Source organism: Pelmatolapia mariae, linkage group LG9 (genome assembly GCF_036321145.2).
Source record: "Pelmatolapia mariae isolate MD_Pm_ZW linkage group LG9, Pm_UMD_F_2, whole genome shotgun sequence".
NCBI lineage: Eukaryota > Metazoa > Chordata > Actinopteri > Cichliformes > Cichlidae > Pelmatolapia > Pelmatolapia mariae.
In genome coordinates this window covers 19,166,610-19,193,857 of record NC_086235.1, presented here as the reverse complement: position 1 = coordinate 19,193,857, position 27,248 = coordinate 19,166,610, and the positions used below count along the sequence as shown (strand labels likewise).

The 27,248-nt window shown below is 40.2% G+C and overlaps 2 protein-coding genes across 5 annotated transcripts; one reads left to right on the top strand and one right to left on the bottom strand.

Moving 5' to 3' along the window:
- Positions 1 to 1,331: 1,331 nt before the first annotated feature.
- sec22c (SEC22 homolog C, vesicle trafficking protein) lies at positions 1,332 to 8,258 on the bottom strand. The gene is made up of 7 exons (XM_063483597.1): positions 8,008 to 8,258; positions 6,319 to 6,530; positions 5,931 to 6,094; positions 5,595 to 5,774; positions 5,321 to 5,439; positions 4,897 to 4,962; positions 1,332 to 4,796 (listed from the first exon to the last, which is right to left on the bottom strand). The coding sequence occupies exons 2-7, from the start codon at positions 6,498 to 6,500 to the stop codon at positions 4,596 to 4,598; spliced, it is 912 nt and encodes a 303-aa protein (XP_063339667.1). The 5' UTR covers positions 6,501 to 6,530; positions 8,008 to 8,258; the 3' UTR covers positions 1,332 to 4,595.
- Positions 8,259 to 8,307: 49 nt separating this feature from the next.
- On the top strand, positions 8,308 to 26,911 carry nktr (natural killer cell triggering receptor). 4 transcript variants are annotated; one of them, XM_063483577.1, is made up of 17 exons: positions 8,308 to 8,418; positions 11,881 to 11,959; positions 12,516 to 12,590; positions 14,803 to 14,910; positions 15,415 to 15,459; positions 16,843 to 16,930; positions 17,741 to 17,770; positions 18,483 to 18,628; positions 19,364 to 19,568; positions 19,757 to 19,924; positions 20,043 to 20,130; positions 20,331 to 20,479; positions 20,584 to 23,247; positions 24,291 to 24,374; positions 24,577 to 24,636; positions 25,844 to 25,945; positions 26,200 to 26,911. In XM_063483577.1, the coding sequence occupies exons 2-17, from the start codon at positions 11,902 to 11,904 to the stop codon at positions 26,267 to 26,269; spliced, it is 4,140 nt and encodes a 1,379-aa protein (XP_063339647.1). In that variant the 5' UTR covers positions 8,308 to 8,418; positions 11,881 to 11,901; the 3' UTR covers positions 26,270 to 26,911. The 4 variants fall into 4 exon arrangements, with proteins under 4 accessions (XP_063339647.1, XP_063339646.1, XP_063339649.1 ...); XM_063483576.1 differs by having other exon boundaries at positions 20,560 to 23,247; XM_063483578.2 differs by lacking the exons at positions 8,308 to 8,418; positions 11,881 to 11,959; positions 12,516 to 12,590 and adding an exon at positions 15,739 to 15,762 and having other exon boundaries at positions 14,889 to 14,910; positions 20,560 to 23,247.
- The last annotated feature ends 337 nt before the right edge of the window (positions 26,912 to 27,248 follow it).

Here is a 27,248-nt window from a genome sequence, read left to right as displayed (position 1 = left end):
AGTCATAAAGGGATGGACATGGAAGGATACTTATTTATGCTGTGGTGTTTAAATGATGCTCATATTGTACTGAAGGGCCAAAGTGTGCCAAGAAAAACATCCTACACCAGTACACCACCATCAGTCTGAACAGTTTATACAAGGTAGGATGGATTCGTGCTTTCATGTTGGGGGTACGCCAAATTTTGACTGTACCATCCAAATATCACGGCAGAGATCAAAACTCATCAGAAGTATTTCCAGTCTTCTGTTGTCCAATTTTGGAGACCTCGTGTGAACGGTATCCTCAGTTTCCTGTTCTTCGCTGACAGGAGTGACACCCAATGTCATCTTCTGCTTCTGCTTCAAGGTTTAAAGTAATATGTGCATATCTTGGTTGTAATGATCGGTTATTTGAGCTAGTGTTGCCTTTCTATCAACTTGGTCATTCTCCTCTGACCTCTGGCATCAACAAAGGCATTTCACCCACAAAACTGTCGCTCACTGGATATTTTCAGACCATTTTCTGTAAACCCTAGAGATGGTAATGTGGGAAAATCCCAGCAGATCAGCAGTTTCTGAAATAACCTGACGAGTCTGCCTGACCCCAACAACCATCCCACATTCAAACTCATATAAATCACTTTTCTCTCTATTCTGATACTCAGTTTGAACTTCAGCAGATCGTCTTGACCATGTCTACAATACGAAATGCACTCATTTGCTGCAATGTGATTGGCTGATTAGATATTTGAACGAACAAGAATATAATAAAGTGGTTGGTAAGGATATATGTGGATTTTATTTAGTCCATGTTTAATGTCATAACTTTAAAGATTCTCTATCAAGTGTGTTGTGTAACCTGTTGCAACACTAGTAGTTTTAGGCACATTTCTCCCTTCCCAACAGGCTTTATTCTATCTTAAATGTTAAATACATAAATAAAACTATATTTACTATATTATCTAGTTTCACAGGGCTGTTCCACAATATTCTCCATGTGTTTAAAAGCTTCAAAACATTTTCATTTTTGAGTTTTGTTTGTTTCTGTCAGTGACTGCAAGTCTCTTTGACACTGTAAGAGCTCCATCTGGTGTAATATTTGGAAAGTACACGCAGTGTGGTCAGTGTTTCAGGTGTGCTGTGGCATATTATTTCTAATTTGGTTACTTCTCCAAAATCAAGTTCAGATTTAAAATTCTGCATACAGACATATATAAAAGTTAAATGGGCCCATTAGTCAAAGTAATGAACATTTTTCATGTTGGTACTGTTCAATCACTGCTGCAGGTTTTCCTGTCATGAACTCACAAAGCAAAGATCAGGAAATGGAAAAAAAGACACTATTTATTAATGAAATGTCAGTTTTACCAGATGGAAAAAAATGCCCTGTAATCACCAGCGTTTTTGGCAGTTACAATAAATGACACAGTTCCATCATTTTCCATCATTATAAATAGAGTCACAAAACAATAAACCCACAATTTATACAAATAACTGTTCTTCATTTTAAAAGAGAAACCGTCCAGGGATTAGAGACTGCAGGCTGGTCTCGCGAACATAAAGGGTTTTCTAACCTGCAAACTTGAAAACTGTCACGTTTCAGTTACAGGATGCATTTGTACTGTATGTTTTCTTTTTAAAAAAACCAAACAAACTTTATCCTTCGTTTTCATTTCAAGAGGAAAAAAAAATATGCTCCACATGGTTTGGTTCAACATCTTAAAAACATTTTGTTACAAATCATTTGGTCAGCAGTGTATTTAAATACAGTTTCTGAACTGGAAAATGCTGAATCAGTAAAACCTCCTACATATCAAAAATATTAGCATCACCAAAATCCTACACACAAAATATCCAGTAGCTGCTGACCGGCATAGGATTTTTAAAACCGATACCGAACAATATTTTTTCTTCTGGGTTCACAAAACATAAAGTTCCCAAACATTTGTTATGTGTAGTTTCTTTATGAGTCCTTACTAAAATATCATGACAGCGTACTTTAAAAATAATCTTGCTTTATTGTCACAACAAGTTGCAGATTACTCGTTTATGCTCAGCCCGACTCTACTCAGATCAGCTGATTGTGTTTGTGGCGTTCACACTAATGCTGCCCACAGAGATGTTGCAGAGGGTCCTCTGGCTCACACACTACACCAACATCAACATTCATACCATAGATGGAGGGCGTATTCTCCATCTCTCCTTTACTTTTTAATTTTTATTTATGATGGTTATACATAGATGCCGATACCAACAGCGAACATACCCGCCGCGCCAATATAACAGTTGGACTCAATTAATCAGTAGCATAACAATTAAAAACAAAATTATGTTGTTTGAACAGTTCACTATTCCCTAATCTTAAAATCTACTTGAAACCTCTCAGCCCCAGTGAACTTCAGTGAATCTAAAGGCTTTTCATCAAGCATATGCCAGGAGTTCAGGATAAAACAACCTTTTTAAGAAAAAAGTAAAGTCTAGCATTACTAAAGGGCACACATGTGTAAACTGAAGCTACATTACAATAAAACTAATGATAGCTTTTTTGACCCTCTCTAACAGTGCAATAAAGTTAAAGACCTTCAGATTGCTGTAAGAAATGCAGCCTTAAAAAGTCCTCGAACAAGGGATCAAATATTAAAAAAGAAAGGATGGATTTTACATAATTCCTGATGCTACATGTTTAACTAAAAACTAACGATCTACTTCCTCTGATATTGAGTGCAACTTTTAGCCATTAAAAACGGAGTGTGTAAGAGAAACAAAAACTGACTGCAAAATTATTCTTAGTCTACTTCTTCAGCAGCACAGCGGTGGTATTTCTCTAGATTTCTATGTTTACATCAATGTGAGAAACAAATATTGGATCTACTCCACTCCCGAGGAAATAGAGGCTTTTTAAACAAACCAACAGGTAAACAGAAAACAGGACCATATTCAAAGGACAATTTCCACAACTGTCTCCATAAATAGTGCAGTTTTTCTAACAAATTGCAATATAATCAGTGCTTTTACACGCTCACATACTTTCTCATATGTAGAAACATGAAATAGGAATTACACTGGAGAAGAATGATTACTTATTGTTGGAAAAGCGTACATTCAAAACAAAATATCCTGTTTAATATCCTGTTATAGGTTGTTAAAACAAACCTTTCATGTTCTTGTCTACAAATTTTAATAATACCTTTATAAGAAGAGCTTGCTTCTTCTTTTTGCATCTTTGTGAATGCATACCAAACTCCCAAGGCCCGTACTATGAAGCTGGATTTGGCAGACACTCATCTTGCTTCATCTTGCTCCTATGTCTGCAGTGGGTGTGTTGCTTTCAGTCTCTTTTATGTGTTTAACCTTTTCATGTTTCTCCCATTGTATTATTTATTCTTCCTTTGTAAAATCAGCTGCTATACTGCCAGCAGTTATCCACGTTTTTGATTGGTCAGATACTGCCAACACCACCCCTTTCAATTGAAGGTCCAAAGGAGACCCTGGGTTAACTTCAGGGAGTCAATAATTAGCTTCACGTGACTGCTTATCCTGATTGCCAGCGTTAGCATAAGTGAACAGGTAGCATAAAGACACCCTGGTATGTTGAACTTTCTTCATAGTACAGGCCTCAGGAAGAACAGCTAAGGCTAACCTTAGCAATAGCTTAATAAAACAAGCATATTGATATTATCACAATTTAGAGATCAACAGAAAGGATGCAAGCAAATTTTGGAGATGAGGTGAAACAACTTTCTTCTAAGGAGGGGTCTAAAATTAGTAGTTGTTAAAAAAAAAAACAACCTCAAAATCAAACCACAGCTGAACATATGATTAACACATTCCCTTTCAGAACAGACAGTGAAGTTACTAAATAACGAAGCCCTTAAATGTGAACCTTTGCAACGAGAAGCTGAGCACTGGCTATAAAATATATAACAAAATAAACCAAATCCATCAACCATATTTGCACTGCCACACAGAAAGAAGTAAAGCAACCATAGCTTTATATTTACACATTTGATTTTTTTTTTCCTTTTTAGGTTATGGAGTAATTCAGTTAAGCTACATTAAATAATTTAGTTATCATACGCCTACCAGTGCGGGACGGACTATCTTATTTTCTGGGAAAAGTACAACTGAGATCAATTTTAACTTGATGTCACTGAGTGGTGTCAAATGATTATGAAAAGCTAATCAGTGATCTGTGACAGCAGAAATACTGAGCTGGGTGTGAGAACAAATGCATTCAATTATAAACCCACCAACATAACGAGAAAAAAGCTCTTCCATCTTCTTTAAAAACTTTTCCTAAAAGTTGGGCTTGACTGGGATTCATCAGTGTTGTTCTTCATATGCATTTTTTCCTGGTTTGAGGTTAATCGGAGCATTTTAAGAATCCAAAAATCACTGCATTTTTCGATATTCTTGTTGTACACAAATGTACAGAAAGTTCGAGTACATACTGCACATGAGAAAATATGAGCCTGTTATTGTACTTTTTCAATCTTTTGTTAAAAATCCACAAGACATCTTCGTTATCGTGGATCGAGCCGATTACGTCCTCGCTCTTTCTCACCTGCACTGAAAACTGCAGGGGTGCAACAAATTTCGCTGTCCTGCGCTCCTCAGACGCCACAGTCACTGGTTCTGTCTTGGACTTTGCGAGTCAGGATGAGCACGGTGGACAAGGAGGCAACGGAAACGTGGAAGAGGAGCTGCCACGCATTTCTCAAGCCGAGCAGGTGCAAGTTGCATAGGACGATCACACTTAACAGAGTGAAGCACTTCAGTTTCTTCAGAGATGAGTGGAAAAGGTAGAGGTGGCACTACGGAGCGATTCACACGGAGAAGCGTCAGAGAAAGATGGACGGCAGCATATTTCTGTTTGCAATCAAGAGTCAAGCTACTATGTGAACTACTATTTACCTGAAAAACACAGCAAGCAAATGCCAGGAGAAATGCCACAACATTCCAAATGCTTTCATAATCATCCTGCGAAAAGGAAAAGAATACATAAACTTTTAAAAAAGTTGATTTGTCGGCTTACTGCGTTTATTTCCGATTAATTCACCCAGTTTGTGCACACCTCATGATAACAACTCAGCTTTCACAGTAAAATGCTAATGCACAGTGGTCAGTTCAGCCAGCTTACCTTATCTGTAATTAAAATTAGCTTATTCAAGCCTATTTCCAAATATCCCGACTTAAAAAAAACAAACAAACTGGTTTGCTATGCAAGAGAGAAAGTTACAGCTTATGATTGTTTTTCACATCATTTAGACTCCCCAAGTAAACAGCACCATTAATAATATTTGAAATGACAGTAATCAGATGCCAGCACTAATTGTACCTGGAACGTGTACTCCATGAGGTGAACCCCACGGATAACATTCAAAGACGCACACATGATATTGAGGATGAGAGAGAGGATGCCCGGGGCCGTCACTGGTTCCAGTCTCTGATTTTGACCTGTTAAACACAAGAAAGTAACAATATAAACACTTCAAAACAAGAAAACACAATGAAAAGCAAGAAAATATCCTCATTCCTGCATTACAAAGAATTCATACTGGCTGTCAAAGGCAGGAAGCAGAGTGCTCTGTTGCAAGTGCTTTAAGCCTCACCAGATCCAGGACCCTGCTCCATGTGCCCATTTGCAGTGCCATTGGTTAGCTCCACCTCATCCAGGTTTATTACTTGAGGTGGATGGATCCTCAGCTCCTCCTGGACTTCTGCCAAAGTCACCTCTAGGGCCGGACCACCACTGTGGTTGTACTGCTGCTTCAGCTTCTGAATAATGCTGTCTGTCAGTTGGCAGCAAGATTCAGAGGTAAATTCAAAGATTTAATTTATTTAATTGTCTTTTAACACATCTTAAATTTAAAGCAAAAGAAAGAAAAACCTTTTGCAATCCCAAAAGACACTATCAAATCGATATGAGGCAATTTCGCTCCCCTCACCGAATTCCAAAAATGGATATGGCCTGGCTGCCAAGGCAACAACAGTGCTTTTGAAGCATGCTGTGAACTCCCAGCGCAGATCTTCCAGGAAGCAGAAGGCTTTAGCAACAGGGAGGCTGCAGTGACACACAGTCATGTAGGATACACCCTCTGAAGAGACGAAGCTGAACAGGTGAGAGGAGAAAAGGTGTTTAGTAAACAAACAGCCTGAAGCAGCGTGACGTGGATGCCCCTCTGTTCACATGGACAACACTGCGTATGTCGTCCACAAAATCAAATACGTGCTGATTTGCTTTAAGGCTGTGTGTTGTGCATTTTTGCAGTTAGACAGGTTCTTATGAATCTGTGTGCTGATGCTGCTGCTGCTTTTCGTTTGTCGCGTGCTTACTATATATTGAGCTCCTGGCCCTTAATGGTCCCTCTGTCGGGGAAGCGGGCCAGCGCCTTGCTGATGGTCTTAATCTGCTGCTTCCTCTGCTGGAGCTCTCGGTTGTGTTCAAAGTCTGTGGAGGCTGACAGGGGGAGTCCATCCCTGACCCGAACCACAAAGGCAAACAGGATCACAGACATTATCCACTCGGTCCATGAAGCACACACTGCCTACACAGAGCACAAAGCAAGATCAGATTACTGTTATCATATTGATTGGACTAGGTCAGTATTAGAGTCTGATACTAATACCGTTTTGTACTGCATTATGCTTAAGTGTCTCTAAAATTGATGTTTCCATAAATGAATGCAGACTACATCATAACTACAGAAAATACTGAAATGTATCTCACACGAATAAATTTCAGTATTACATATTCCAAGCTGGAAATACTGATAACTTATCCCAACAATTAAATTAAATGAATTAAATTTCAATACCAAAAGAGAGCACATTTAAGTTGGGGATATAGTGCTGATGATAACTGTTATATAAACTGTTAGTAGTATAAATAAATACAGCTGGTATCATGCTAATAACACATATAAAATAAACTGAGCTGTTAGTCTTCGAATTTAGTATTCTATATTTTTTACACTACATTCTTATCAAATTGTGTGTTATTATTCTATTATAATAAAATACTTCATGTAGAATATTTTGGTCACAATATTTCTTCTTCTTCTTCTTTCAGCTGCTTCTGCCCCCATTGGACCCTATCCTCAGAATTGTCCTCTGGCACACCAACTCTCCACATGTCCTCTTTCACTATACATCAACAAAGCTCCTCTATGGTCTTCCTCTTTTCCTACTGCCTGGCAGCTCTGTATCCATCCACTACTCCTGCTTTCCACATATCCAAAGCATTTCAGCCTTGCCTCTCTAACTCTCTAGCTCTAAACCTGAACTGTCTGATGTATTCATTTATAATCCTGTCCATCTGGGTCAGTCCCAATAAAAAAAATCTTAACATCCTCACCTCTGGCACCTCTAGCTGTGCCTCCTGTTTTTTTGTTTGTTTTTTTTGTCAGTGCCACCGTCTCCAAACCATAAATGAAAGGAGGTCTAACTTGCAAACCATCTAGTAAAACTTCCCTTTCACTCTTGCTGGTATCCTTCTGCCACTAATCGCCTCTGACATTCGTAACACTCCACCCTACCTGCCTTGTTTTGGATGGCTGAATCCAGGTATGTAGCCCATCGACATTCATTACCTTTCCTCTCCCTCTTATTTTACTAACTTTCATTCCTCTTTTCTCTTTTACCTGCACCTTTTCAGGTTCTCTCCCACTTGCTCTTTCCTCTAAGTACAAATCCCAACGTTGTCTGCAAACATCATATACCACAGAGACTCCTGTCTGACCTCACCTGTCAATCTGTCCATCCCCATTGGTAACGATATTTGTCTACGTGAAATGTGATATTGTTTTCATTGATACTCCTTAAATTAACTAAATAAATAAATAACTTTCCGAGAGAAAAAACCAAACACTGCATTTCAGACTGCATTAGGTTCAGTTGGTGTGAACAGATGGTAACTGAACAGGGAAACTGCGTAGGTTTAAAATCTCTGTAGTTAAACACCATTTATAAATCTTTGAGCTAAGACAATTTAAACACTCGTGACAACATCTCGTTGCAGCTTACCTCATTATCATGGGTTTCATGCTGCACCTTGTCCCTAAGCTATTGTAGTTTAGCTGACTAATGCATCTTATCACAAACAAAAACACGCCATAAGCAGGCAGGAAACCCGCCCCAGCTTCGCGATGCAAAAGCAATCAATGATCGATAAAGAGAGCCGTCCTTAATAACGACTTATAATAGCGAAGTAAGACCTTAAATCAAAATTAGTCCAGCGAGCTAACTTCAAATGTGCTTCCTGATACAACAAAACCACAACAAATCTTCTACGGCAAGCCGAAAGGGACAAAACTACTAAACCGCGCACCCACCAGTCGGCTTTCTGACCAGCACTCGTCACTCAAAAAAGGGAACTCAAATGCCAAGTGGCGACCGTCAGTGACTAGCTGGTTCTTGGCTAGCTACTGTACAGAGGTAAGTTACATAAATCAAAGCTTTTAATAACCTTTGGTAGGATTTTCAGCGTTGAAATAAATGCTAACAGTCTCTGCAAACGAGTGATTTTTTTTTACGTAAGCTGCTTAGCTAACTTTAGCCAGCTCCTAGCTGTTAGCTCCGCCGCTTTGGAAAGGCGCCTAACGTTTGTGTGAACAGTGTTCTCGTTGTAGCCTGGGGAGATTTCACACCATTTTAATACTCGCAGCATGGCTTAAACCCTCAGTAACCTTAGGTCGTTTTCAGATAAACCCGAGCTACAAGGTGTGCCGTGCTTGCTGCTAACGTTATACAAGAAATGCAAAAGGACATTCTCGGTTTCTGGGTTTACAGCATTGTTTTAGGGTTTTGTTTTTTTGTTTTGTTTTGTTTTGTTTTGTTTTGTTTGGGTTTTTTTTTTTGGGGGGGGGGGGGGGGGGGGGGGGGGTTAAAGAAGTCCGCTTTAGTGGCTACTGTAGTCTGCATGACATGCAAGGTAAATATCTAAAGAGCTCAGTGGAGGAGGGACTTCTCCAGAACTTGGTTATTGTTTTCTATTCGTAGCAGCCACGATCTAACTGTTCATGTAGATGCCATTCCTCGTTAACCAAACATAGTCAAGGTTAGTAATATGACACGAGTTCTGCTGTAAATGCAATGCAGCTCTGCTTATCTGAAAAGACAGGCCCCTTAGGCGGCTATGTATAGATTCAGTATTATCATCTTGACACCTTGATATACTTCCTCCTGTGCAGTAATGCCACAAAACACTCCAACTTAACACCAAGCTCACTTCTCTTCTTGTGTTCTGGGGGAAAGCTAAAGTTAAACTATAGCTAATAACACAAAACACTGCAGCTCATGTTTTATTCTTTACTATATTTGTCCTTTAGCAGATGCTAAGTTTTATCTGTAGCGGTTCCCCCTTAGTTCCTTTCCTGCAAAAAAAAGAAAACAAAGTATATGCAGCCTTCTCCTCTCCCTTTATTATTTTGCGTACTTGTCACATTCAAATATTGAAAATAAATGTTAATATTAGACAGAGATGGCCCAAGTAAATGCAAATTGCAGATTTCATTTATTAGGAGAAAAAAGTTATGCAAACCTAAAACATTGAAGTTTGCAAATATGCAAACGACATCAGGAAGGGGGAAAATACTTTTTCACATTACTGTGTTTCAGACTGTGCTCTTTTATAATGCAGTGTTATTGTTCAACTAGAAAGCGAAAATTTCAGAAGAAATTTTAAGTGTGCCTATGCCGCTGGTAAACAGTGTAGTTTGCCATTCATACAGCTACAGAGAGCAAAACTCAGCAGAGCAGCCATTCTCCACCATGAACTATGGTAAAAACAAACACCGCTCGCGCCTCACAGATGACAGCTTACAATTTTGGGTAAAGATGAAGTGACTTTGTACAGCCCCGATTTGCAGACGCTGTGCACATAGTTTCATGAGCAGAAGTCCCATTGTACCACGGCAGACCCGACAATGTTTGCATGAACACGCTTTGAAGCATTACGTTATGGACCACTTTTCACACATAGTTGGTGTACCCACACAGCCGGCTGTAGCTTTTCAACTCACAGCCTGACACACACCCAAAAAACAGCCGAGAGAGCACAGACTACGCCAGAGAGGCGTGATTGCAGATGCCGCTCAGGTGGGTCCACCTCCCCTGCAGCGGCACTGCAGACCACGCCCCGCCACACACATCAATCACGTAAAATAAATATTTATGCACTTTTGCATTCACTTTTTGTTTTTTGTTATTTTTACACAGTGTTCTGAATGATTAACAATGGTCTACAGCCAATCTTGTGTATTATTATACAAACTTTGGTTGTAAGATGCCCTACCTGGCCCCCTGGCAAAAGCTTTGCTAGATCCGCCCCTGCACAGTTACCAGCTGTCAGCTAAATAAAAAAGGAGCTTGGTGTTTATTTCTCTCAGAAATAGTTCATAACTTCCCTTCAACTCATTCATGTCACCTAAAAAAAAGGTAAACCTGTTTCTCCATCACCAGTTCAGCTCTAATGATTCGGTAAGGTCATCTCCTGGTTTCCACCAGCCGCTTCTACAGCTGTGGCTCCAGCAAACATCAGCTGATACTAGAAATTAAAATCAAATGAATTCTAACAACAGCTGATCAAGCTTAAACGTGCTGCTGTTGTTTAGCGCAATAAACAAACAAGAGAGAAAAGCCGATCATTGATCAGTTTCATGACTGAAGTTTGAACAGGCGAGAGAATGACAGGGGAGGCTGTCATAAAGTTCAACATCAGTAACTTAGCGCGCACACAGCTGTATAGAAACTCCGTCGTGCTAGCTAGCACGCAGTACGAGTTATTATAACTGATTGTAAAAAGTCAGCACAACGAAAATAAACTACACCTAAACTCGGTTTATATCTGACCCAAATAGAGTGCAGTTCATAACTTCTTACCTGAAATCCGACGAATAGTAATATGTGTGCCTCTTGGCATAGGCACACATAATAATTGTTTCCGTCAAGTGGAAGCTTGTGGTGTGGTGCTTGAAGTGTCCTGAAGTAAAGTTGAGTGCAGTAATGCTTTAGTTCTGCTTGTTCAGCTGCACAAACTCTTTCCCCTCAAACACATCTCTGCACAGTTAAAAAAAAAAGAAAAAAAAAGAAAAGAAATATTGAGCACATACCATGGACATTAAAAGAAGAGAATTTGATGAATGCACATTGCTGAGAAGTTGCTGTGATTTTTTTTTTTCCTCTTCCGTACTGTGTTGCACTTTCATTACTCGTAAAGCTCTTTGGCAGTTCAGTCTGCTCACCCACACAAATTCCAGATAGACCAAACATTTCCTTGTACTGTAGCTGTGATTAAAACTGCATTGCTAGGACTGAAAACATTGTGGTTTTCCAACTCATGGCTCAGCAGTAAAGTACTGACATTAAACAAGTTGGTGCATGGTTTTGAGGAGAATTTTTTTTTTATTGTGTGTGTGTATATATATTTTGTCACATGATGAAGGTAAACATTGGGATCTATTGATGGTGCTTGCTTTAATTGTCTGCTGGGTGCTTGTCCATATATAAATCAAACATGCTCAAACTAAAAGCTGTAGATACACTTCCAGGTTATTATTAATGTTACAAAGCAGGCTCAGCCGGAGCGGTGACATTTCAGTGTTTGTTACAGAACAATAAATATACAGTAAGGAGTCTGTGGTGTGCTCTGCTTGGATTTGCATAGCCTCTGTATTTCCCCACAGACTTATCTCTCTGTCTCTCTCTCTCCCCCACCATTGCTCTCTCCTCCCCTTTCTGTTTCTTCCTCCTTTGCTGTCATTTAGTCTCTCCGTTGTATACAGCCTCTTTCCAATGTGCTGTGTCTCTGTTGGCTTAAACTTACATATAAAAAAAGGGGGGGGGGGGGAGCAGCATTGTTTTTTTCTATGCTTAGCTTCTTTTGTTTTTGCATTTTAGGTCATCTGGACTTTGATCACAATGGGGGTGAAAGACCGCCCTCAGTGTTACTTTGATGTGGAGCTCAACCGGGAGCCAAGTAAGGGAAATCCTTATCAATTTACAGGTGGAGGGAATAGTTAGTTAATATTAACTTCCATACTTTGAACTGATATGTTTTAAAAAAAAAAAAAAAAAGGATTTTTAAATTAATGTTATGTATAGATTTTGTTTTTGGTGTTCAAGCTTTTCATTGATATTCATTTACAAAATGAAAGTAGCTCACTCAGTGGTGAATAAACTTGGTAGACTGGTTTAGCGTCAGCTGTATCTGTGCTGAGAGGTTATATTTCTATATAACCCCTGATAGCTGCTGAGAATGGAAATATGGACCAGACTGTTTTAGTGACCTTATCCTGAAAGATGTAGCTGATGCTCTTCTTCCACAGCTGTCCCTCACATAGTATCAGACTTGCCATTAGCTACAGAGAAGTTTCTGTAATAGAAACTTGTAGCTTGTGATAGAAAATGTAGCTGTGAACAATTAAAGATTGTTTTCGGTTGTTTACATGTTGTTGTTTATATGTGATTTATTTTGACTTTGTTTAAAGATTATACTTTTAGTGACTCTTCTTTCCCCCTTATGTGTCTTGTAGTTGGGCGTATAGTCTTTCAGCTTTTTTCGGATATTTGTCCCAAGACCAGCAAAAACTTCCTCTGTTTGTGCACTGGTGAGTAATCCTCATTCAGAGATATCTTCCAGTTAAATGTCATGACTTTACAGCATTTCGTTAATCGCATATTTGAGTAATTCTGCTTAAAAATGTGATTCAGCGTGGCAAAAACCAGACTAAAATGCAAGATTTTCACTACTTTTACTCTAAAATTTCAAAACTACTTGATTAACATGGAAAACCAGATTTCATTTATGTAGCTTTCTTTTCTGTGTATTTGTTTAAATTCATTTTTATCAAATGTCAAATTGTCCCCAGTGGTTTCATAACGATGCAGGTAAATAGTGAATTGTAGCAGGTTTATAAATCGCCAAATAAATAATCCACCAGATAAATAATCCACTTTGTTGACAAAAAGCTGTTTATCGATCAAAGTCTGCACAGCATTATCACCACAGGCTAAAGACTGAAGAGTCGGCAGGATCGCTGATGTGGGAATTATTGTCCAGCGGTAGTAGTGCGTCGGCACTCGTTGGTAGTCCGTTGATCCACCTGCACAGATTGTCCGTTGTCAGACAGGGGCAGTGTCAAAAATCTCTGGGGTACTCCGAAGCTGCAGAGAAGAGTGACGGCACTATTGCCATTGCCATTCATGGCAGATTGCACAGTGTTTTAGTTTCATTTAGTTTCATTTCTGCAACTCTGAGTTGAAGACACGTATGAAGTGTATGATAGTCAGTTTTTAATTGCAGTTTTAATGATATATCCATACACAAGCTCATAGATTGACACACTACACATGGAGGGAAGCTACAGCAGTTTGAAAAGATTAGACTTTCTTGAATAAACACACACTGAAATGTCTTTGCTTCCAGTTTTGACTTCTTTCCTTTATCAGCAGTGACGTGGCGACACCTAACCTTCAGGAGAATACTGCACACGCTACCTGCGCTTTAACAGTGAGCGTAAACAGAAGTGGTTCTGTGACAGTGATAACATCAGCGTCCAAAGCGACTAACGCAGTGGTTATACCGGGATCATTATAACTAAAAGCTGAAGTGAAGGGAAAACAAAGTTAAAAACAACAAAACTCATTTACTGCACCACACCAGTCCGTAGTTTTCACGCTGTATCTTTTCATCTGTGATGGATATTTTTTTTTTTGGGGGGGGGGGGGGGGTTGTGCTTCACTTCCTTAGAGAAGAGGTTTTCTCTCACAGTCGCGAGGTTTGCTGAAGTTTAAGCGTCAGAAACTGTTCAATAAAATAACATTTTCTGACATAATTTTAAGAGATAACGTCCTGTGATGTGCTTCATCACAAATGTTGTCAACCTCATCTGTTTGGCCTTACAGAAGTGCAACTTAACAAGGTTTATCCAAGCACTGCAATACAATAGCAATGAGAACGTTATTAAATAAGTGAAATAAAATGACAATAACGTAATAAAAAACATACACCATTTTATGACTTATGTTGTGGCTGCTCTGTTTCCCTAGATATTTCATCCCACAGAGCAGTGTAGTGTACTGTAGAGGCAGTGGTTTGCCTAGAGAAAGTCATAAATCTGCAGACACATAGCCGAGCAATCCCCCCGTCTCATTTTTCACCCTACCTGGCCAACGGGAATGCGATGGCAGCAAAGGCAGACATGGGAAAAGGCTCGTTAGTCTGTTCCTGAACCAACACATGCACAGACAGCACACCAGTGAAGCAGTAATACACACCCACATTCAGCTGGTGCAGCTTGCTGACTTTCTCAAAGTTTCTAATGTGTCCTTTTAGAATTGGATCAGCTCACTCCAAAGGAAACCAAACCCCTGGAACAGTGCCGAAGCCAAAGAAGTAAAATACTAAACCCTTAGCTTAGCTTTTCAATAGGACACACAGCCTCTTTCTGCTGAAAGCCACCTTCAACACATCACCACATCTAATTAAATCCTGCCTTCACGTCATTTCACCCCAGGAGTAAGGGGACTCTGGAGGGTAATAGCTTTGGGCCAGTATTGTGTCCCATGTTAGTATTGGTCCAGTGGAAGATTTATTAATGAATTTGGCAGTCCTCCAAGGGAGTACCAGCAGGATGCCAGACTAAAGGCATATAGCTTTCTGAAAGCCACCACCCAAATGTGGTTTTTATTCCTTTGTGGCAATATTAAAAGCCTTTGTTTCTTAAAACCATCTAGTAAACACAGAAGCACTTTGTGTATTAGCAGGTTGAGTGTTTTTGTTTTTTGGTGAGAGCTCAGTTAACATGCATGTCATTGCAGGCGAAAGGGGAAGTGGGAAAGTCACAAGGAAAAAGCTGTGCTACAAAGGCTCCACGTTTCACCGAGTTGTAAAAAACTTTATGATTCAGGGAGGCGACTTTACTGAAGGTAAGGTTATAATCCCCTGTTTACCTAAGAACGTGTTCACAGTGCTCCACCTTTTTCTAATTTGCTAGTTTGTTCGTTTCAGTCCAAAATCTAATGAAAGCCAACAGAGCGTAACACAGCTTATGTGAGCGGGGCGAAAAAAACTCTCATTTGGGTTGTTTTAAAGATGGATTAAATGCTCTCCAGGTGGGAAATGTTTTTCAATAATAACATTAATTACAGCCCAAATTAAAATGAGTAAAAACTGATCAAAGCTGTTAATCTCATCAAAGTGCCAACATACCGTAAACATGCTCTGCGGCTTTGTTGTGGGTGTTCATGGCAGGAATCCAGGAGACTACAGTTTCCTGAACATGGCAGCCACTTCAAAAATGAGCCCAATAAACATGAATCACTGCTGCCTTTGCTGATGAGGCAGCATCTTTTTCAGCGGCTACTCACAATTACACTGCTGCAATATAAAGAAGCTGCTGTGAATTTATTTGACTTTATTAATCTTTGCAGGAAATGGAAGAGGAGGGGAATCCATATATGGAGGCTACTTTGAAGGTATTTGGAATATCAGGTTATCTAATAATCTAATAATAGTGATGCATATCTATACTAAAAAAACAAAGCATGAATATAAAGTTGCATAGATGGTTAATGGGTTTTTGTGAGCGAATTGTCCTATGTTTGACTGCGCTGACCTTCACTTTTCCATTGTGTAGTTCTTCTATGTAGTAACAGTAGTAGGCTTTATCAAATCAACATGGAGAGTAGGCATTCTCTTAACTGAAAGCTACAATCTTCCTGCCTAAAATTTTCAACATATTCTCTTATTTATAGAGTGGTCTTTTGCAAAATGAAAAGGTAAGAGATGTACACAGCTCCGTAACACCATGCCAACATCGTCCCCACCACCTTCCTCAGTCAGTGAAAGCAGTGCAAATGCTCGCAGCGTCACAGATTCACATTTGTACTGAAAGGTCCCCCCCGCTCAGATTAGGGTTTTTATGTTAAATAGGTGGCACTTATAGCCAACTAGCAGGACATGGAGCCAGAACCAGACGGGTGGTTTTGCTCATTAGTAACAAGATATTCCACTTTTAACTTTTATATTGTATATCATCTTTTTGTTAAAACTGTACATTACGGGGACTATTTTGTTTTTGCAAAGCACTCATTAATCTCCAGCTTTGAAAAACCGCTTGAAACTTGAAGTGATCCAACAGCGTCGTACCACCTTATGTTACTGTTATAGCCGTAACTGCTTTTTCTAAGCAGGGCCCTCAAAATAAGCACTGTCAGTGATGGTGCTTACTTTTGAGATGGACCAGATCCTCGTTGAGAATCTCCTAAATCAGTGGTTTGGACATTTTTCTCTAACTTTTTAAAGCTTTTAGAAACAAAGCTTATGTCACCCTGCTAAACCCGAGGGTGAACTCCAGAGCAATATGTAAACCAGACATCTAAACACAACTTGCAGAGTTAATTCCTGGTAGCTGTGCAATCAAAAGATAATGGTTCCTTTTATAAATTCGACTGAGTGTGTTTTCTGGAACTCCTACAGCGGATTAACCCTCGAATATATCAGAATGCAGCTCTGACTTGAAGACTGTGATGTAAGGTTGACTTTGAGAAATGCACGTAACATATTGCACACATCAGCAAGCAGATCTGCTTGTAGCTATGATGTGAACAGAAACCAGTGTGGTACCTTTTCATCTGAAAAGTGCAAGTTGTTGAAAGTCATTACTGGTTTGGTACTTTATAAACAGACTGCAGTAATATTTGGCCCGACAGAAACCTTTTGTTAGCAGCTGACTTTATGGAAGGATAGGTTGGTGAGACAGCGAAAAGCTTTAATGAATCAATAAACCTTTTGTTTTGTTTTTTTTTTAAACGAATATTTTTATTAACACTTGAATCCTCTGCATCTGCCCCTGACAGATGAGAACTTCACTCTCAAACATGACAGAGCCTTCCTGCTGTCGATGGCCAATCGTGGGAAGGACACCAACGGCTCACAGTTTTTTATGTGAGTAACTTTTATATTTAAACATTGCTTTTAAAAACTTACCCCCCAACCACCACTATTTTACTGTCATTCTTAATAAAGTTTCTTATTAGTTTTTGCTTTCTATCCCTTTTTTTTCCTGTTTTGAGATTTTTAGAGTAGAATTTGTCATTAAGTGTGACCATCAGCAGTCCCTTCTTCTGTGTGCAGTTAGTTTCAAAGTGCAGAGAAACATTGGATTCATTCTTTTTCACCTACAATTGTTACATTTTTTCTCTTGCCGTTTTTGTGTAAAATTTACAGAAACTCTAGCATCCTGCTCTTCCAAGGTAATGTGTCTCAAAGGCTGTGTTTCTCTCTCTCCTGACTGTATTTATCATTGAGTAGTTTGTCTTTGCAATTGTTGGACTTGCTTAAATGTTTCACAAATGGCTTGAGGTGACTCAAAATGTTATTTTGGCTGCCGTTGTCACAAAAGCAGGTTCTGAACATACGATTGACATTTTCCTCCATGATTACAAATTCTCGAAGGAGGAAATGTAGATATGTAGTCTTTGTGCAAATTGATTTTTATAACAGGAAAAAATGATAATGTAATTTACCACACTCTGCTGTTGAGTGTTTTCATAATTGAGTTGCAATCAGATGTCATTAAAGAAAGGTTTGTTGCACAATTCCTTTTGAGATTTTCCCTGTGGTACAGTAGCATCCCCGCTTTGATCGAGGTATTTGTTTATTCTCATTCTTTTCTCTTTTTTCCCACTTTCATGGCCCGGCTTCCACCTTTGGTTGACTCCCCACCTCGCTTACTGCTGGATTATCCATAATCAGCACAACTAAGATGGCGCCTCATCTTGATGGGTAGGTTTGACTAAAGTCTACAAAATGGTGCACGTACATCTGATAAATTATTTCACATTGTAATTCTATATAGAAATATTTTCTAACATTTTCCTCATAAGCATCTGAAAATGAGAGTTTCAGCGTATTGATATGAAACTTTTTGGGGGGGAAAAAAGAATCCAACATCCCAACAACTATTGTTAGGTTTCTGTGTTACTAAACTGATTATAGCATGTTTGGCGTTAGTCACACAGGCTGGCAATCACTCAGCGAGCACCTGTTGCTAAGGAAAGATGTGTATTCCTTGAGCGGTTGCTGAATATTTGCTGGCTGTCACTATGTGAAATGGGTTGCAAAGAGGTTGGTTCACCAAAAAACCTCCTGGTGGTTGCTTTGGTCTTTAGCAGATTGCCTTGGTCACTCATAGTTTGCATGGAAGACGCTGTGCAAACAACGTAAACGGACAATTTTACCAAGCATCAGGAAGCAACCTCCAGCAACCACTCGCAGTTGCTAGAGCTGTTACGCAGGCCTGTGTGAGTGGGATTTTAATAGATTAGAACCCTTTTGGTAGTTTTCAAACTTTAGTTCAATGTACTGTGCTAATGTAGGATATTCTGTCATAGGAAGTTGATTGAGGCAAAACCTAAATGCTCTCCAGGGCTTAAAACTAACATAATAGTACATTTAATGTTGCTTTTAGTTTCAAGTCTGTCTTGCGTCTATGCAGAGTCCACGTCGTCTTTGGTCTGGTCATCTCCGGATTTGAAGTGATAAAGAAGATTGAGGGGCTGAAGACTGATTCTGCCAGCAGACCGTACGCTGACGTGAGAGTGATCGACTGTGGTCAGCTGATCACCAAGTCTGCAAACGATGGTACGTTCAGTAACCTTCTTAATTGTTAGGATTAGCTTTGTTGTATTTATTCATTTGTTTTTGATAAGTAAATCTGATGAAAAGGTCACATGCATCCTGGGTACTGTAGTTTTTGGAGAATTGTATCCAAATTTTTTTCTTTGATCTTTGAAAAGATACAGTTAGACAATACCCTTAGAATACAGACCCATTGTATGAAATCTTTGGGTTTGGGTTTGTTTAGATTAGATGTGTTGTCAGTCAGCCAGTGTAGTGTGACTGCAAGTTTTGTTATAATACAAAAGCTTTAATAGAATATCTGTAGTGAAAGTTACACATTTTATGCTCATTTGTTTTTGTTTCCAGTGAGGGATAACGTGTGTTGCCTGTGATTATAACTGGCTCATATTTCGTGCTCATGTTCATTTTGTTGCCGTTTGGATGCCAGAGTCTCCCCCCGCCACTGGCATTAACACGCGGCGTGTAACTGGATCTTCTGTTTAATGAGGATCAGCGAGGTGATCTCTGTGGAGTTCAGTTGGCTTCAGCCCACCTGACTCTGCCAGGGCTGCTTTCATTGCCTTGAACATACCAGGAAAGAACAGACAAAGCTTTTCTTGTACTTGTACCATCATGAAAATGACTCCTGGCATCTGAGCTTTCCCTCTTCTTTTACTAACTATACGAGTCAAGTATTCTTCAGAATTAGTACATTTTAATTTATTTCCACACGTTCTGTTGTATTTCTTCCTGCAGTGCTAGAAGGCAAGCGGAAAAGAACTTCCCATTCTGCTGACTCGTCCCTGAGCTCCCGGTTCTCCTCAGTGGAGTCTGAAAGTGAACTTGATGAAAAGCACAGGCGTTACAAGCAAAAGAGACATTCGAAAAGTAAACGGCCTAAAAAGAAAAGGAGACTGTCAAGGAAGGACAAAGATGCGGATAGTCTGCCTTCCAAGCAAAGGTGATTTTTATTTATTTTATTATGTAAGTTCTTGTTCATGATCACATTATAACGTTCTTTAATAAATACTTACACATATCTTCAAGTGTGTTGTCAGTTTTCACCAATTGAGTCTGTATAGACTTCAGTACTGACATCTGTAGGAGCTTTTTGTTGTTTTCTTAATAAAAATATAACTGCTGTCACAGCCCTGTGGGAAGGGAGCTACGGGAGGGAGTGAACGAGGTGGAAGAAGAGAGGGAGCTGGGTGGGAAGAGAGAGAAGCCCGTTGTTCGGCCAGAGGAAATACCACCTGTGCCAGAAAACCGCTTCCTGCTGCGACGGGACATGCCATCTCAGGAAGATAAAGCAGAAATGTCAGTTCAAAGTTGTTCTTCATTTATATACTTTTCTTTATTTTTAATGAGCAAACAAAACACTAATCTAAGTAAACACAGTGCTGCAATTTGATTTCAATTTCAAATTAATTTTCAGAGTTGAAAAAGAAGAAGCAACTCTTCCAGCTGACCCGAAACCAGCTGTGTCCAAGTCTGGACGGAAGATCAGAGGCAGAGGAACGATAGTAAGCTCACCTCAACTAAGATCAGAGATTGCTAACATAATGTATATGCAATTATTCAAATTTTTGGATTTCTTTTTAACAAGCTTGAGTCACAGGAGTGAATTTTGTAAAACTTGTTTATCTAGTCTAACTCTTATGCAGAATTAGTTTTAATGAATTGTTTACAAATGCACAGTTTTTACTTTTTTTGTCTTTCGCAGCGGTATCACACTCCTACGAGGTCTAAATCACGCTCTGCATCTGTAGAGGAGCGTGGAAGCAGTGAAACTCCACCGCACTGGAAAGAAGAAATGAAGAGAACCAAAATTTATCAACCCCCAAGCATCGAGCGGTGGAGCAAAGGAGACAAGTATGACCAAGTGTTTTCCTTCCTAACTTTAAACATTAGTTTTCCTTCTATTTGCTTTCATGCGTCTTTTGGCTTAACAGATTGAATGACCATTCCTCAAGCAGATGGGACAACAGAAGCGACTCTGCATGGTCCCAGTCTGCAGAGCACTCCTCAGACCGCAGCTCGGAGAGATCCAGCCAGCGCTGCCAACAGAAGAAGGCGAAGAAGAAATCTAAACACAAGAAAAAGGCCAAAAAGCGGAAACATAACAAGAAGAAGAGTTCCAAGAGCAAACATCAAAACCAGTCAGATGGAGAAAGGTCTGTGTCTTCAGAGAAAGGGTTCAGAAAATCTCGTTCGCTAACTCGTTCTTCTTCGAGTCCACACCACTCTTCAAACAGAAGGAGACAGCGATCCTCGGGGTCATACAGAGATTCCCGATCCTACTCTAAGTCATACACATCCAGTCGATCCAGATCTCGAGGAAGGTCCCTGTCTTACTCAAGATCTAGAAGCCGGTCTGGATCTAGAGGGCGATCTTTCTCTAGATCTAGGTCTTGGTCCCATTCTCACTCCCGGTCTAAATCAAGGTACAGATCCAGATCGAGATCTTTGACGCCACCAAGAAAAAGGAGTTTTTCCAGATCTCCGAGAAAGAAAAAAACAAGCAAACCAGACGCCATGATCCCTGTGAGTGAGAAGCTTCAAGAGAGCAAAGTCGCACCTGTCCCCAGACTGCCAGCTGTCCCAGCTCCTGAAAGTGTCCCTGTGATCCCATTGAGCGACAGTCCACCTCCCTCTCGCTGGAAACCGGGTCAGAAACCATGGAAACCCTCCTACATCCATATTCAGGAAATTAAAGCTAAAGTAGCTCCCAGCAACATTTCCTCCACTGGGCAAACAGTCGATAGCGCAGCAGAAAAAGCTCAGACTTCAGCTACGCCAAAGTCTCTGCCAGGTGACTCTGAAGACAACACAGCACAAAAACCTTCACGGCGCTCACGCAGCAGCTCATCCAGGAGTAGATCTTACAGCCGTTCTTACAGTCGCTCACGGAGTCGGAGTTACAGTAGGTCCAGGTCCAGGTCCACTCACCGGCACAAGAGCAGGTCATCGTCCTACAGCAGATCAGAGTCTGAAAAGTCCCCGAAAACAAGTAAAGGAAAGGAGGAGTCACTAGACGAGGAGTGGAAGGAGTACTACAGTTCTCTGAGCAGAGTAAAGAATTTGGATAAGTTAATTTCAGTAAGCCTTAGTCAAGATGCTCACTCAGGATCGGAGAACAGGACAGACAGTGAGCGCAGCCCTGGTGTCATTGGCTCTGTGGAGAAAATAAAAGACAAGGGACGCTCAGAGGATCTAGAGACGAAGCATTACAGTTCAGTGCCAGCAGAGAGTTTTAATAGCAGGTCTGAATGGGACAGTGACAGTGATAAGGTGAGCCAGAGCAACAGCGCTATCCCATCGAAAATGCAGATAAGGGTGGCTCAGTACGCCGAGTCTCTGGAAAAGAAGTTATCTTCTATCTCTGGATGGAATTCAGAAAGTGACTCTGAAAATTTAACAGCTAGGACATTAGCTATTTCTGAGAAAGAGGAAGGAGAAGCTAGTTCAGAATCGGATTATGAGATTTCCAGAAAAACATCTGATGGAGGGAATGCTCTGGCAGCTTCTGGTCAGTCAGAGGAAAGCCCAGAGAAAGCTGCAGAGCCAGAGAAGCACAAGAGCAAGAAGAAAGCTAAACGTAAGCATAAACATAAGAGGAGAAGTGAGAATAAAGGCAGTTCCCACCACAGTAAGGACAAGGCCAAGAAAACTAAGCGAAAACATCAGAAGCTGAAAGAGACTTTTCACTGGCAACCACCTTTAGAGTTTGAAGAGGAGGAAGAATATGACGAATCCAAAAGGGAAGGACATAGTCCTGGAAGAGTTGTTAAAAAAAGTCCTGACGTTAATAACATCAATGCAAAGGACCAAACTGCAAGCTGTAATCCTACTAAAGAAGAAGAAAGGGGGCAACAGAGGACAAAAGAAGGTATCAACAAAAATGCAAAACACACTGAACCTCATCTAGAGTCATCCAACAGGAATAGCGCCAGCGATTCTCACTGGCCAAGTGTCCAGGAGCCGGAGACATTAGATGACATGGACATTTGTACTCCGGAGCATGATGCTGAAATTGTTGAACCTTCAGTCCCATGTCATCCTCACAACAGCGTTCCTAAAATAACCCTAAAATCTACCTCAAACTCTTCTGAGATGGAAAACAATGACACTGCTTTATCTCATAGCAAAGAACAGTCTGCCGTTAGTTCCACAACAACAGCTGGCAGATCGCAAGACAAAGGAACCGCTGGCAAGCCTGCTGCCACTGTAATCAATTTAAAATGGAGGCCACTGAAAGGAACGTCAGCTGTACAGAATGTGAATGCTCCCCCTGTCACTGTGAAAAATGTCCAGGCTCAAGAGAACCAGACCGGCAACATGCAGGGAGTGAGAATGGAGATAAAAAGCAAAAGCCGGGTCCGACCGGGATCTCTGTTTGATGAGGTCCGTAAGACCGCGCGGCTCAACCAGAGGCCGAGAAACCAGGAGAGCTCCAGTGAAGAGAGATCCCCCTCTGTGGGAAATGCAAAGGGAACGTCACGCACACGCTCTCCAAAGACGTCCAGATCCGTGTCTAGAAAGTCCCGCTCTGTTTCTAGTCACCGGTCACGCTCCCGGGGTTGGTCCCACTCCTACAGCAGGTCCAGGAGTAGATCCCGCAGCTCCAGCTACTCCTCCAGGTAAGTGAGAATAAAGCACTGCGATGATTTACAGACACCACCTTTGAATCTTAATAGGAATGGTAACCAAGAACCGGTTTTTGTAGAAAACAGATTCCCAGTAGTCCAGTTCCTTGGGATTATTAGTCTGGCTGCTTATCAATCGGTTCTTGCACTCACGCTACAATCAGCTGATTTTAATTCATGTGACAGAGGAGGAAAATACCAACGCAGTCTAGAGCGCGGATATGTACGAGATCAATGGTAAAGTGGAAAACTGCATCCAGGTTAGAAACAACTGTATTATGCTGCTAACACACCTTCAGTTTTTTGCAAACAGCATGCTAACGCTAAGCTAGCCAAGAACCCAGAATGAAAGCTGAGGGAATGCCGACCCCAGCAGCCAGGCCCTTAACTTCAACAGGTAACAAGCAGATGAGCAGTCAGGCTGCAGCCTCCCTTTCTACCTTTTCACGTTTCCAAAGCAGAATCACTGCGGCGATCGTTTGTGCTGGTTTTCATCTTTGATTTGTGCAGTCAGCTTTGTATTCTACTAAGAGAAAGATCTTAGAGATGAGTGTCCTCATTAGGGATTTGTGTTGATGTGTGGGGCTGTAGCCTCAGGTTTATATGGTTAAATAGTAACTATGACACGGTGTGTTTCAGCTATTTTACAGAGTAACATGAAAGTAATGTAGTGAGCAGTATAATTAATTACTTTGTCCCAGTAGTAATTAAGTAACGTGCTGCATTACTTTTAAGAAAAGTGTTGTGTGTAATAATGACTTTTTTGAGTAATGACTCAAACACTGATCCCAACAAAGAGGGGAAATCCCTCAACAAACATTTGACCCACAGCATGCATTTCATTTAGATGAATGTAATTTCTTTGCTGCTGCTTAACGATGGCATTGACTCTCAAAACTGAGCCAGTAAGAACCCAATAACAATTGATAAGAGAATTGAATGGATAAGTGATACTGATAATGGAATCGCTAAATTCTTTTCAATTTCCATCGCTGAATGTGAGTGAGATGTAAGTTGCAGCATCGTTGCTCTTTTAGGAGCCGTAGCAGGAGTTGGAGGAGACGTGGAAGGGGACGATCTCGCTCTCGCAGCACCACGTACCGCAGTTACAGGAGTCACAGGTACACTATGAAACACTCATGGGACAAGTGCAAGATCTGAGAGGGAATATTTTGTAGTTGGCATTTTAGATTTCTGTGTAGATTCCTAAGAAGAAAACTCAAAAATGTATTTATAAATGTGCCCACAACGTTTTAACAGTTACTAACCTGTGATGTTGAAGTTAAACCTCTGATTTTTGGTGTTTTCCGTTGTTCCCGTCAGCCGGACGTACAGTAGAAGTCATTCCAGAAGCCGCTCATATATTCGCCGGAGAAGATCCAGGTGTGTGAGGACACTAAGTCACATTTACAAATGTGGAATTGTTCATAGAAAAGGCAATGAAGTATGTTGAGCTTAGAAAATGGCAATATAATTGTAACTAACTGAGAACACACATAGGAACGATGCGTATAAGTTTGTAAGAGATCGGTTGATTTTTTTTTTACAGCCCTCATAATTTTGGCCGAATATCGTTGAGGTTGTGAATATCTTCTCCTTCGTCTTATTAAGCAGCAGGTTTACCAGCAGGACTGTTGGTCAGACAAAGAAACTTTTAGACTTTTGATAAATAGTACTGATATTTTAAAACCTAAAAGCATGTGCAGATCCATCAGTATTTTCAATAGCATTTAATGTGGCACCAGAGATGATGATTGCTTGAAACTTGAAAAACAAAACTCGGTACAGTCAGATTGATGGGATTGTTGTAATTATCAGACATTAGACCAAAAACAGGATCCATATGTCTTAAGATGGACACAAAACTTTGAGCTGAAGGTCTTTAAACAGGGCGTGAAAGGTTTTACAGGGTAGTAAAATTAATACTGAGAAGTCTGCTGTTGGCACTAAATGTCACCTTTTAAAATACAGTGTGTCAAAGAGAATCATCAGATCTAAAAAGATATTACATTTTATAGTAATGGACATAAAATCTTGAAGGCTTAATATAAAATTTTACACACAAAATTTAAAATATCCACAAGTGCTCAATGTTAACACACGGCATATATCCATACGATAGTCAAACTAGTCCAGTACTTTTGCGAGCACATCTGGAACCACTGCTGTTGTTATGTATCAGAAACCACATGAAGCTCACCAATCCGCTCTTTCTAACAGTACATTCTAACAGCCGATTCCCTGACACATTGTGTTCCCTTATACCGTGATCTGATTACCATTGTTGAGCTTGTTTTTCACCGATTACAACTATTAAAATATTTAAATTCTCAGTGATGTTGTTCTTGTTTGCTCATATCTATCATTTTTGGACTGCATGTCCTTTTAAAATGATAAGTAACCCACTTTTTGCTGCTTAAAAATAGTTAAAGTTAAGCTTATGAAGCCCTGATAATTACCTTTGAGCTGTATTTGTAACCGTGTCAGAAATGGGTCTTAAAGCTCTACATGTCATCACTGAATTTGGTGTCATTCTGTTGCTATTCCCAAAATAATATCTGTGTTGTCACCTGGCTGGATGTTAATGCAGGTCAGACTCCTATGACAGCTATTCCAGTCGGAGTCGGAGTGTGAGCAGGAGACGAGGGCGCAGGCGAAGTGACAGCTACAGGAGCTCAGACCGCCGATCGCGGTAAGACTCTGAGTTCCCAGGTGAACTCTGACAGACACTAACAATGTGGCTGGTCTCACTTCAACCTTTTCGCCCTCTCAAATCTTTCTGTCCTGTGGCTGAAACTGTTGAAAATCACATTGTTTTTTCACATGTGTTTTGGTGTCTTTAAGATAAAAGAAGCCAAAACACCCCACTAAATGTTCTCCACACGTCTGTGCATTGTAAACACCTCTGCAGTGCCTCAAAGGTGAAACGTTTTCTTTTGTCTGCAGGTCGTATGGCTCGTCCAGTCGCAGTTCTTCTAGGCGCAGGAGCCACAGTCGCAGCAGTCGGTACAGCTGAGCTGCGCCTTAAGGCAGCCTGCTGGTTTACACCTGATGACAAGGATCAGAACCACAAAGTCTGGACACTGTCGTATACTCAAAGATCAGCTCCTAAAGCTCTAAGAGGAAGAATTAAATCCAGTCTTATGGTCAGTTTAACATGGTTGTGTATGTCCACCTGGCACAAGCTGGCATTATAATTACTGAGGAAATGAATGTAAATTTATAAACCACTTTACAAGCTGATACAAAGGCCTCCTTTTTGGGGCTGTCACAACAAGTGGCTGAAAATCTGCCAACACGGTCCATCAAACAAAGTTTGAAAGTGAAATATACTCTATACTTAATACTAATATTATTACAAATATACTCTAAATAATTAAATAATTTTATATTCATGGATTGTGTTTTCTACTTCTTTTATACACTGAAGTTGTTACAGTATAAGAGTCTAATCGTTTCAGTCTTGATGTGTTTTTGAGGTTTTGCATTAAGCTTTGAAAGTTTTCCTAAAGTCATCACTGAATGGAATAATTTGTTTTTATAACTTTTTTTTCAGTGCTTTTATTTTATTGTATCATGAATGTTCAAACTAAACTCAAAGTATGGTACCACAGATGTAGGTTTATTCAGTTCTTAATGTTTACATTTAATAAATACCAACACATCTTGAACTCTGGTCTGGTATTTTGTGTTTTTCTTTGCTTTCTCAGGATCCCTGAATTATTTGTACCTCAGCAATGGTGCCATCTACCTTCAGTTTATAGCTGTAGTGTGTTTAACTATGTGTGCTTAAGAGAACAAAACAATAAGCCCCACAGCGAAGTCCTAACTGTGCCATATTCAGTCAAACGGATGATATGGATTCCAGCTTTCTTTCATTACAAATAGAGCAATGATTCCAATCATGTATTACTTGTTCTAAGAACTGTCCATGAGCTACATGTTATGCTCAATAACCACTGTATTAGGTAGTGCTCCAGTTTGCCTTTAGGACT

Coding starts and splice junctions, on each gene's coding strand:
- sec22c (XM_063483597.1), bottom strand. CDS start 6,500: ATGTCTGTGATCCTGTTTGCCTTTGTGGTTCGGGTCAGGGATGGACTC. Junction 4,963..5,320: donor TCATGGAGTACACGTTCCAG/GTACAATTAGTG, acceptor TCCTTTTCGCAG/GATGATTATGAAAGCATTTG. Junction 4,797..4,896: donor TTGCTTGCTGTGTTTTTCAG/GTAAATAGTAGT, acceptor ATCGCTCCGTAG/TGCCACCTCTACCTTTTCCA.
- nktr (XM_063483576.1), top strand. CDS start 11,902: ATGGGGGTGAAAGACCGCCCTCAGTGTTACTTTGATGTGGAGCTCAAC. Junction 20,131..20,330: donor TCAGAGGCAGAGGAACGATA/GTAAGCTCACCT, acceptor TGTCTTTCGCAG/CGGTATCACACTCCTACGAG. Junction 25,946..26,199: donor AGCTCAGACCGCCGATCGCG/GTAAGACTCTGA, acceptor TTTTGTCTGCAG/GTCGTATGGCTCGTCCAGTC.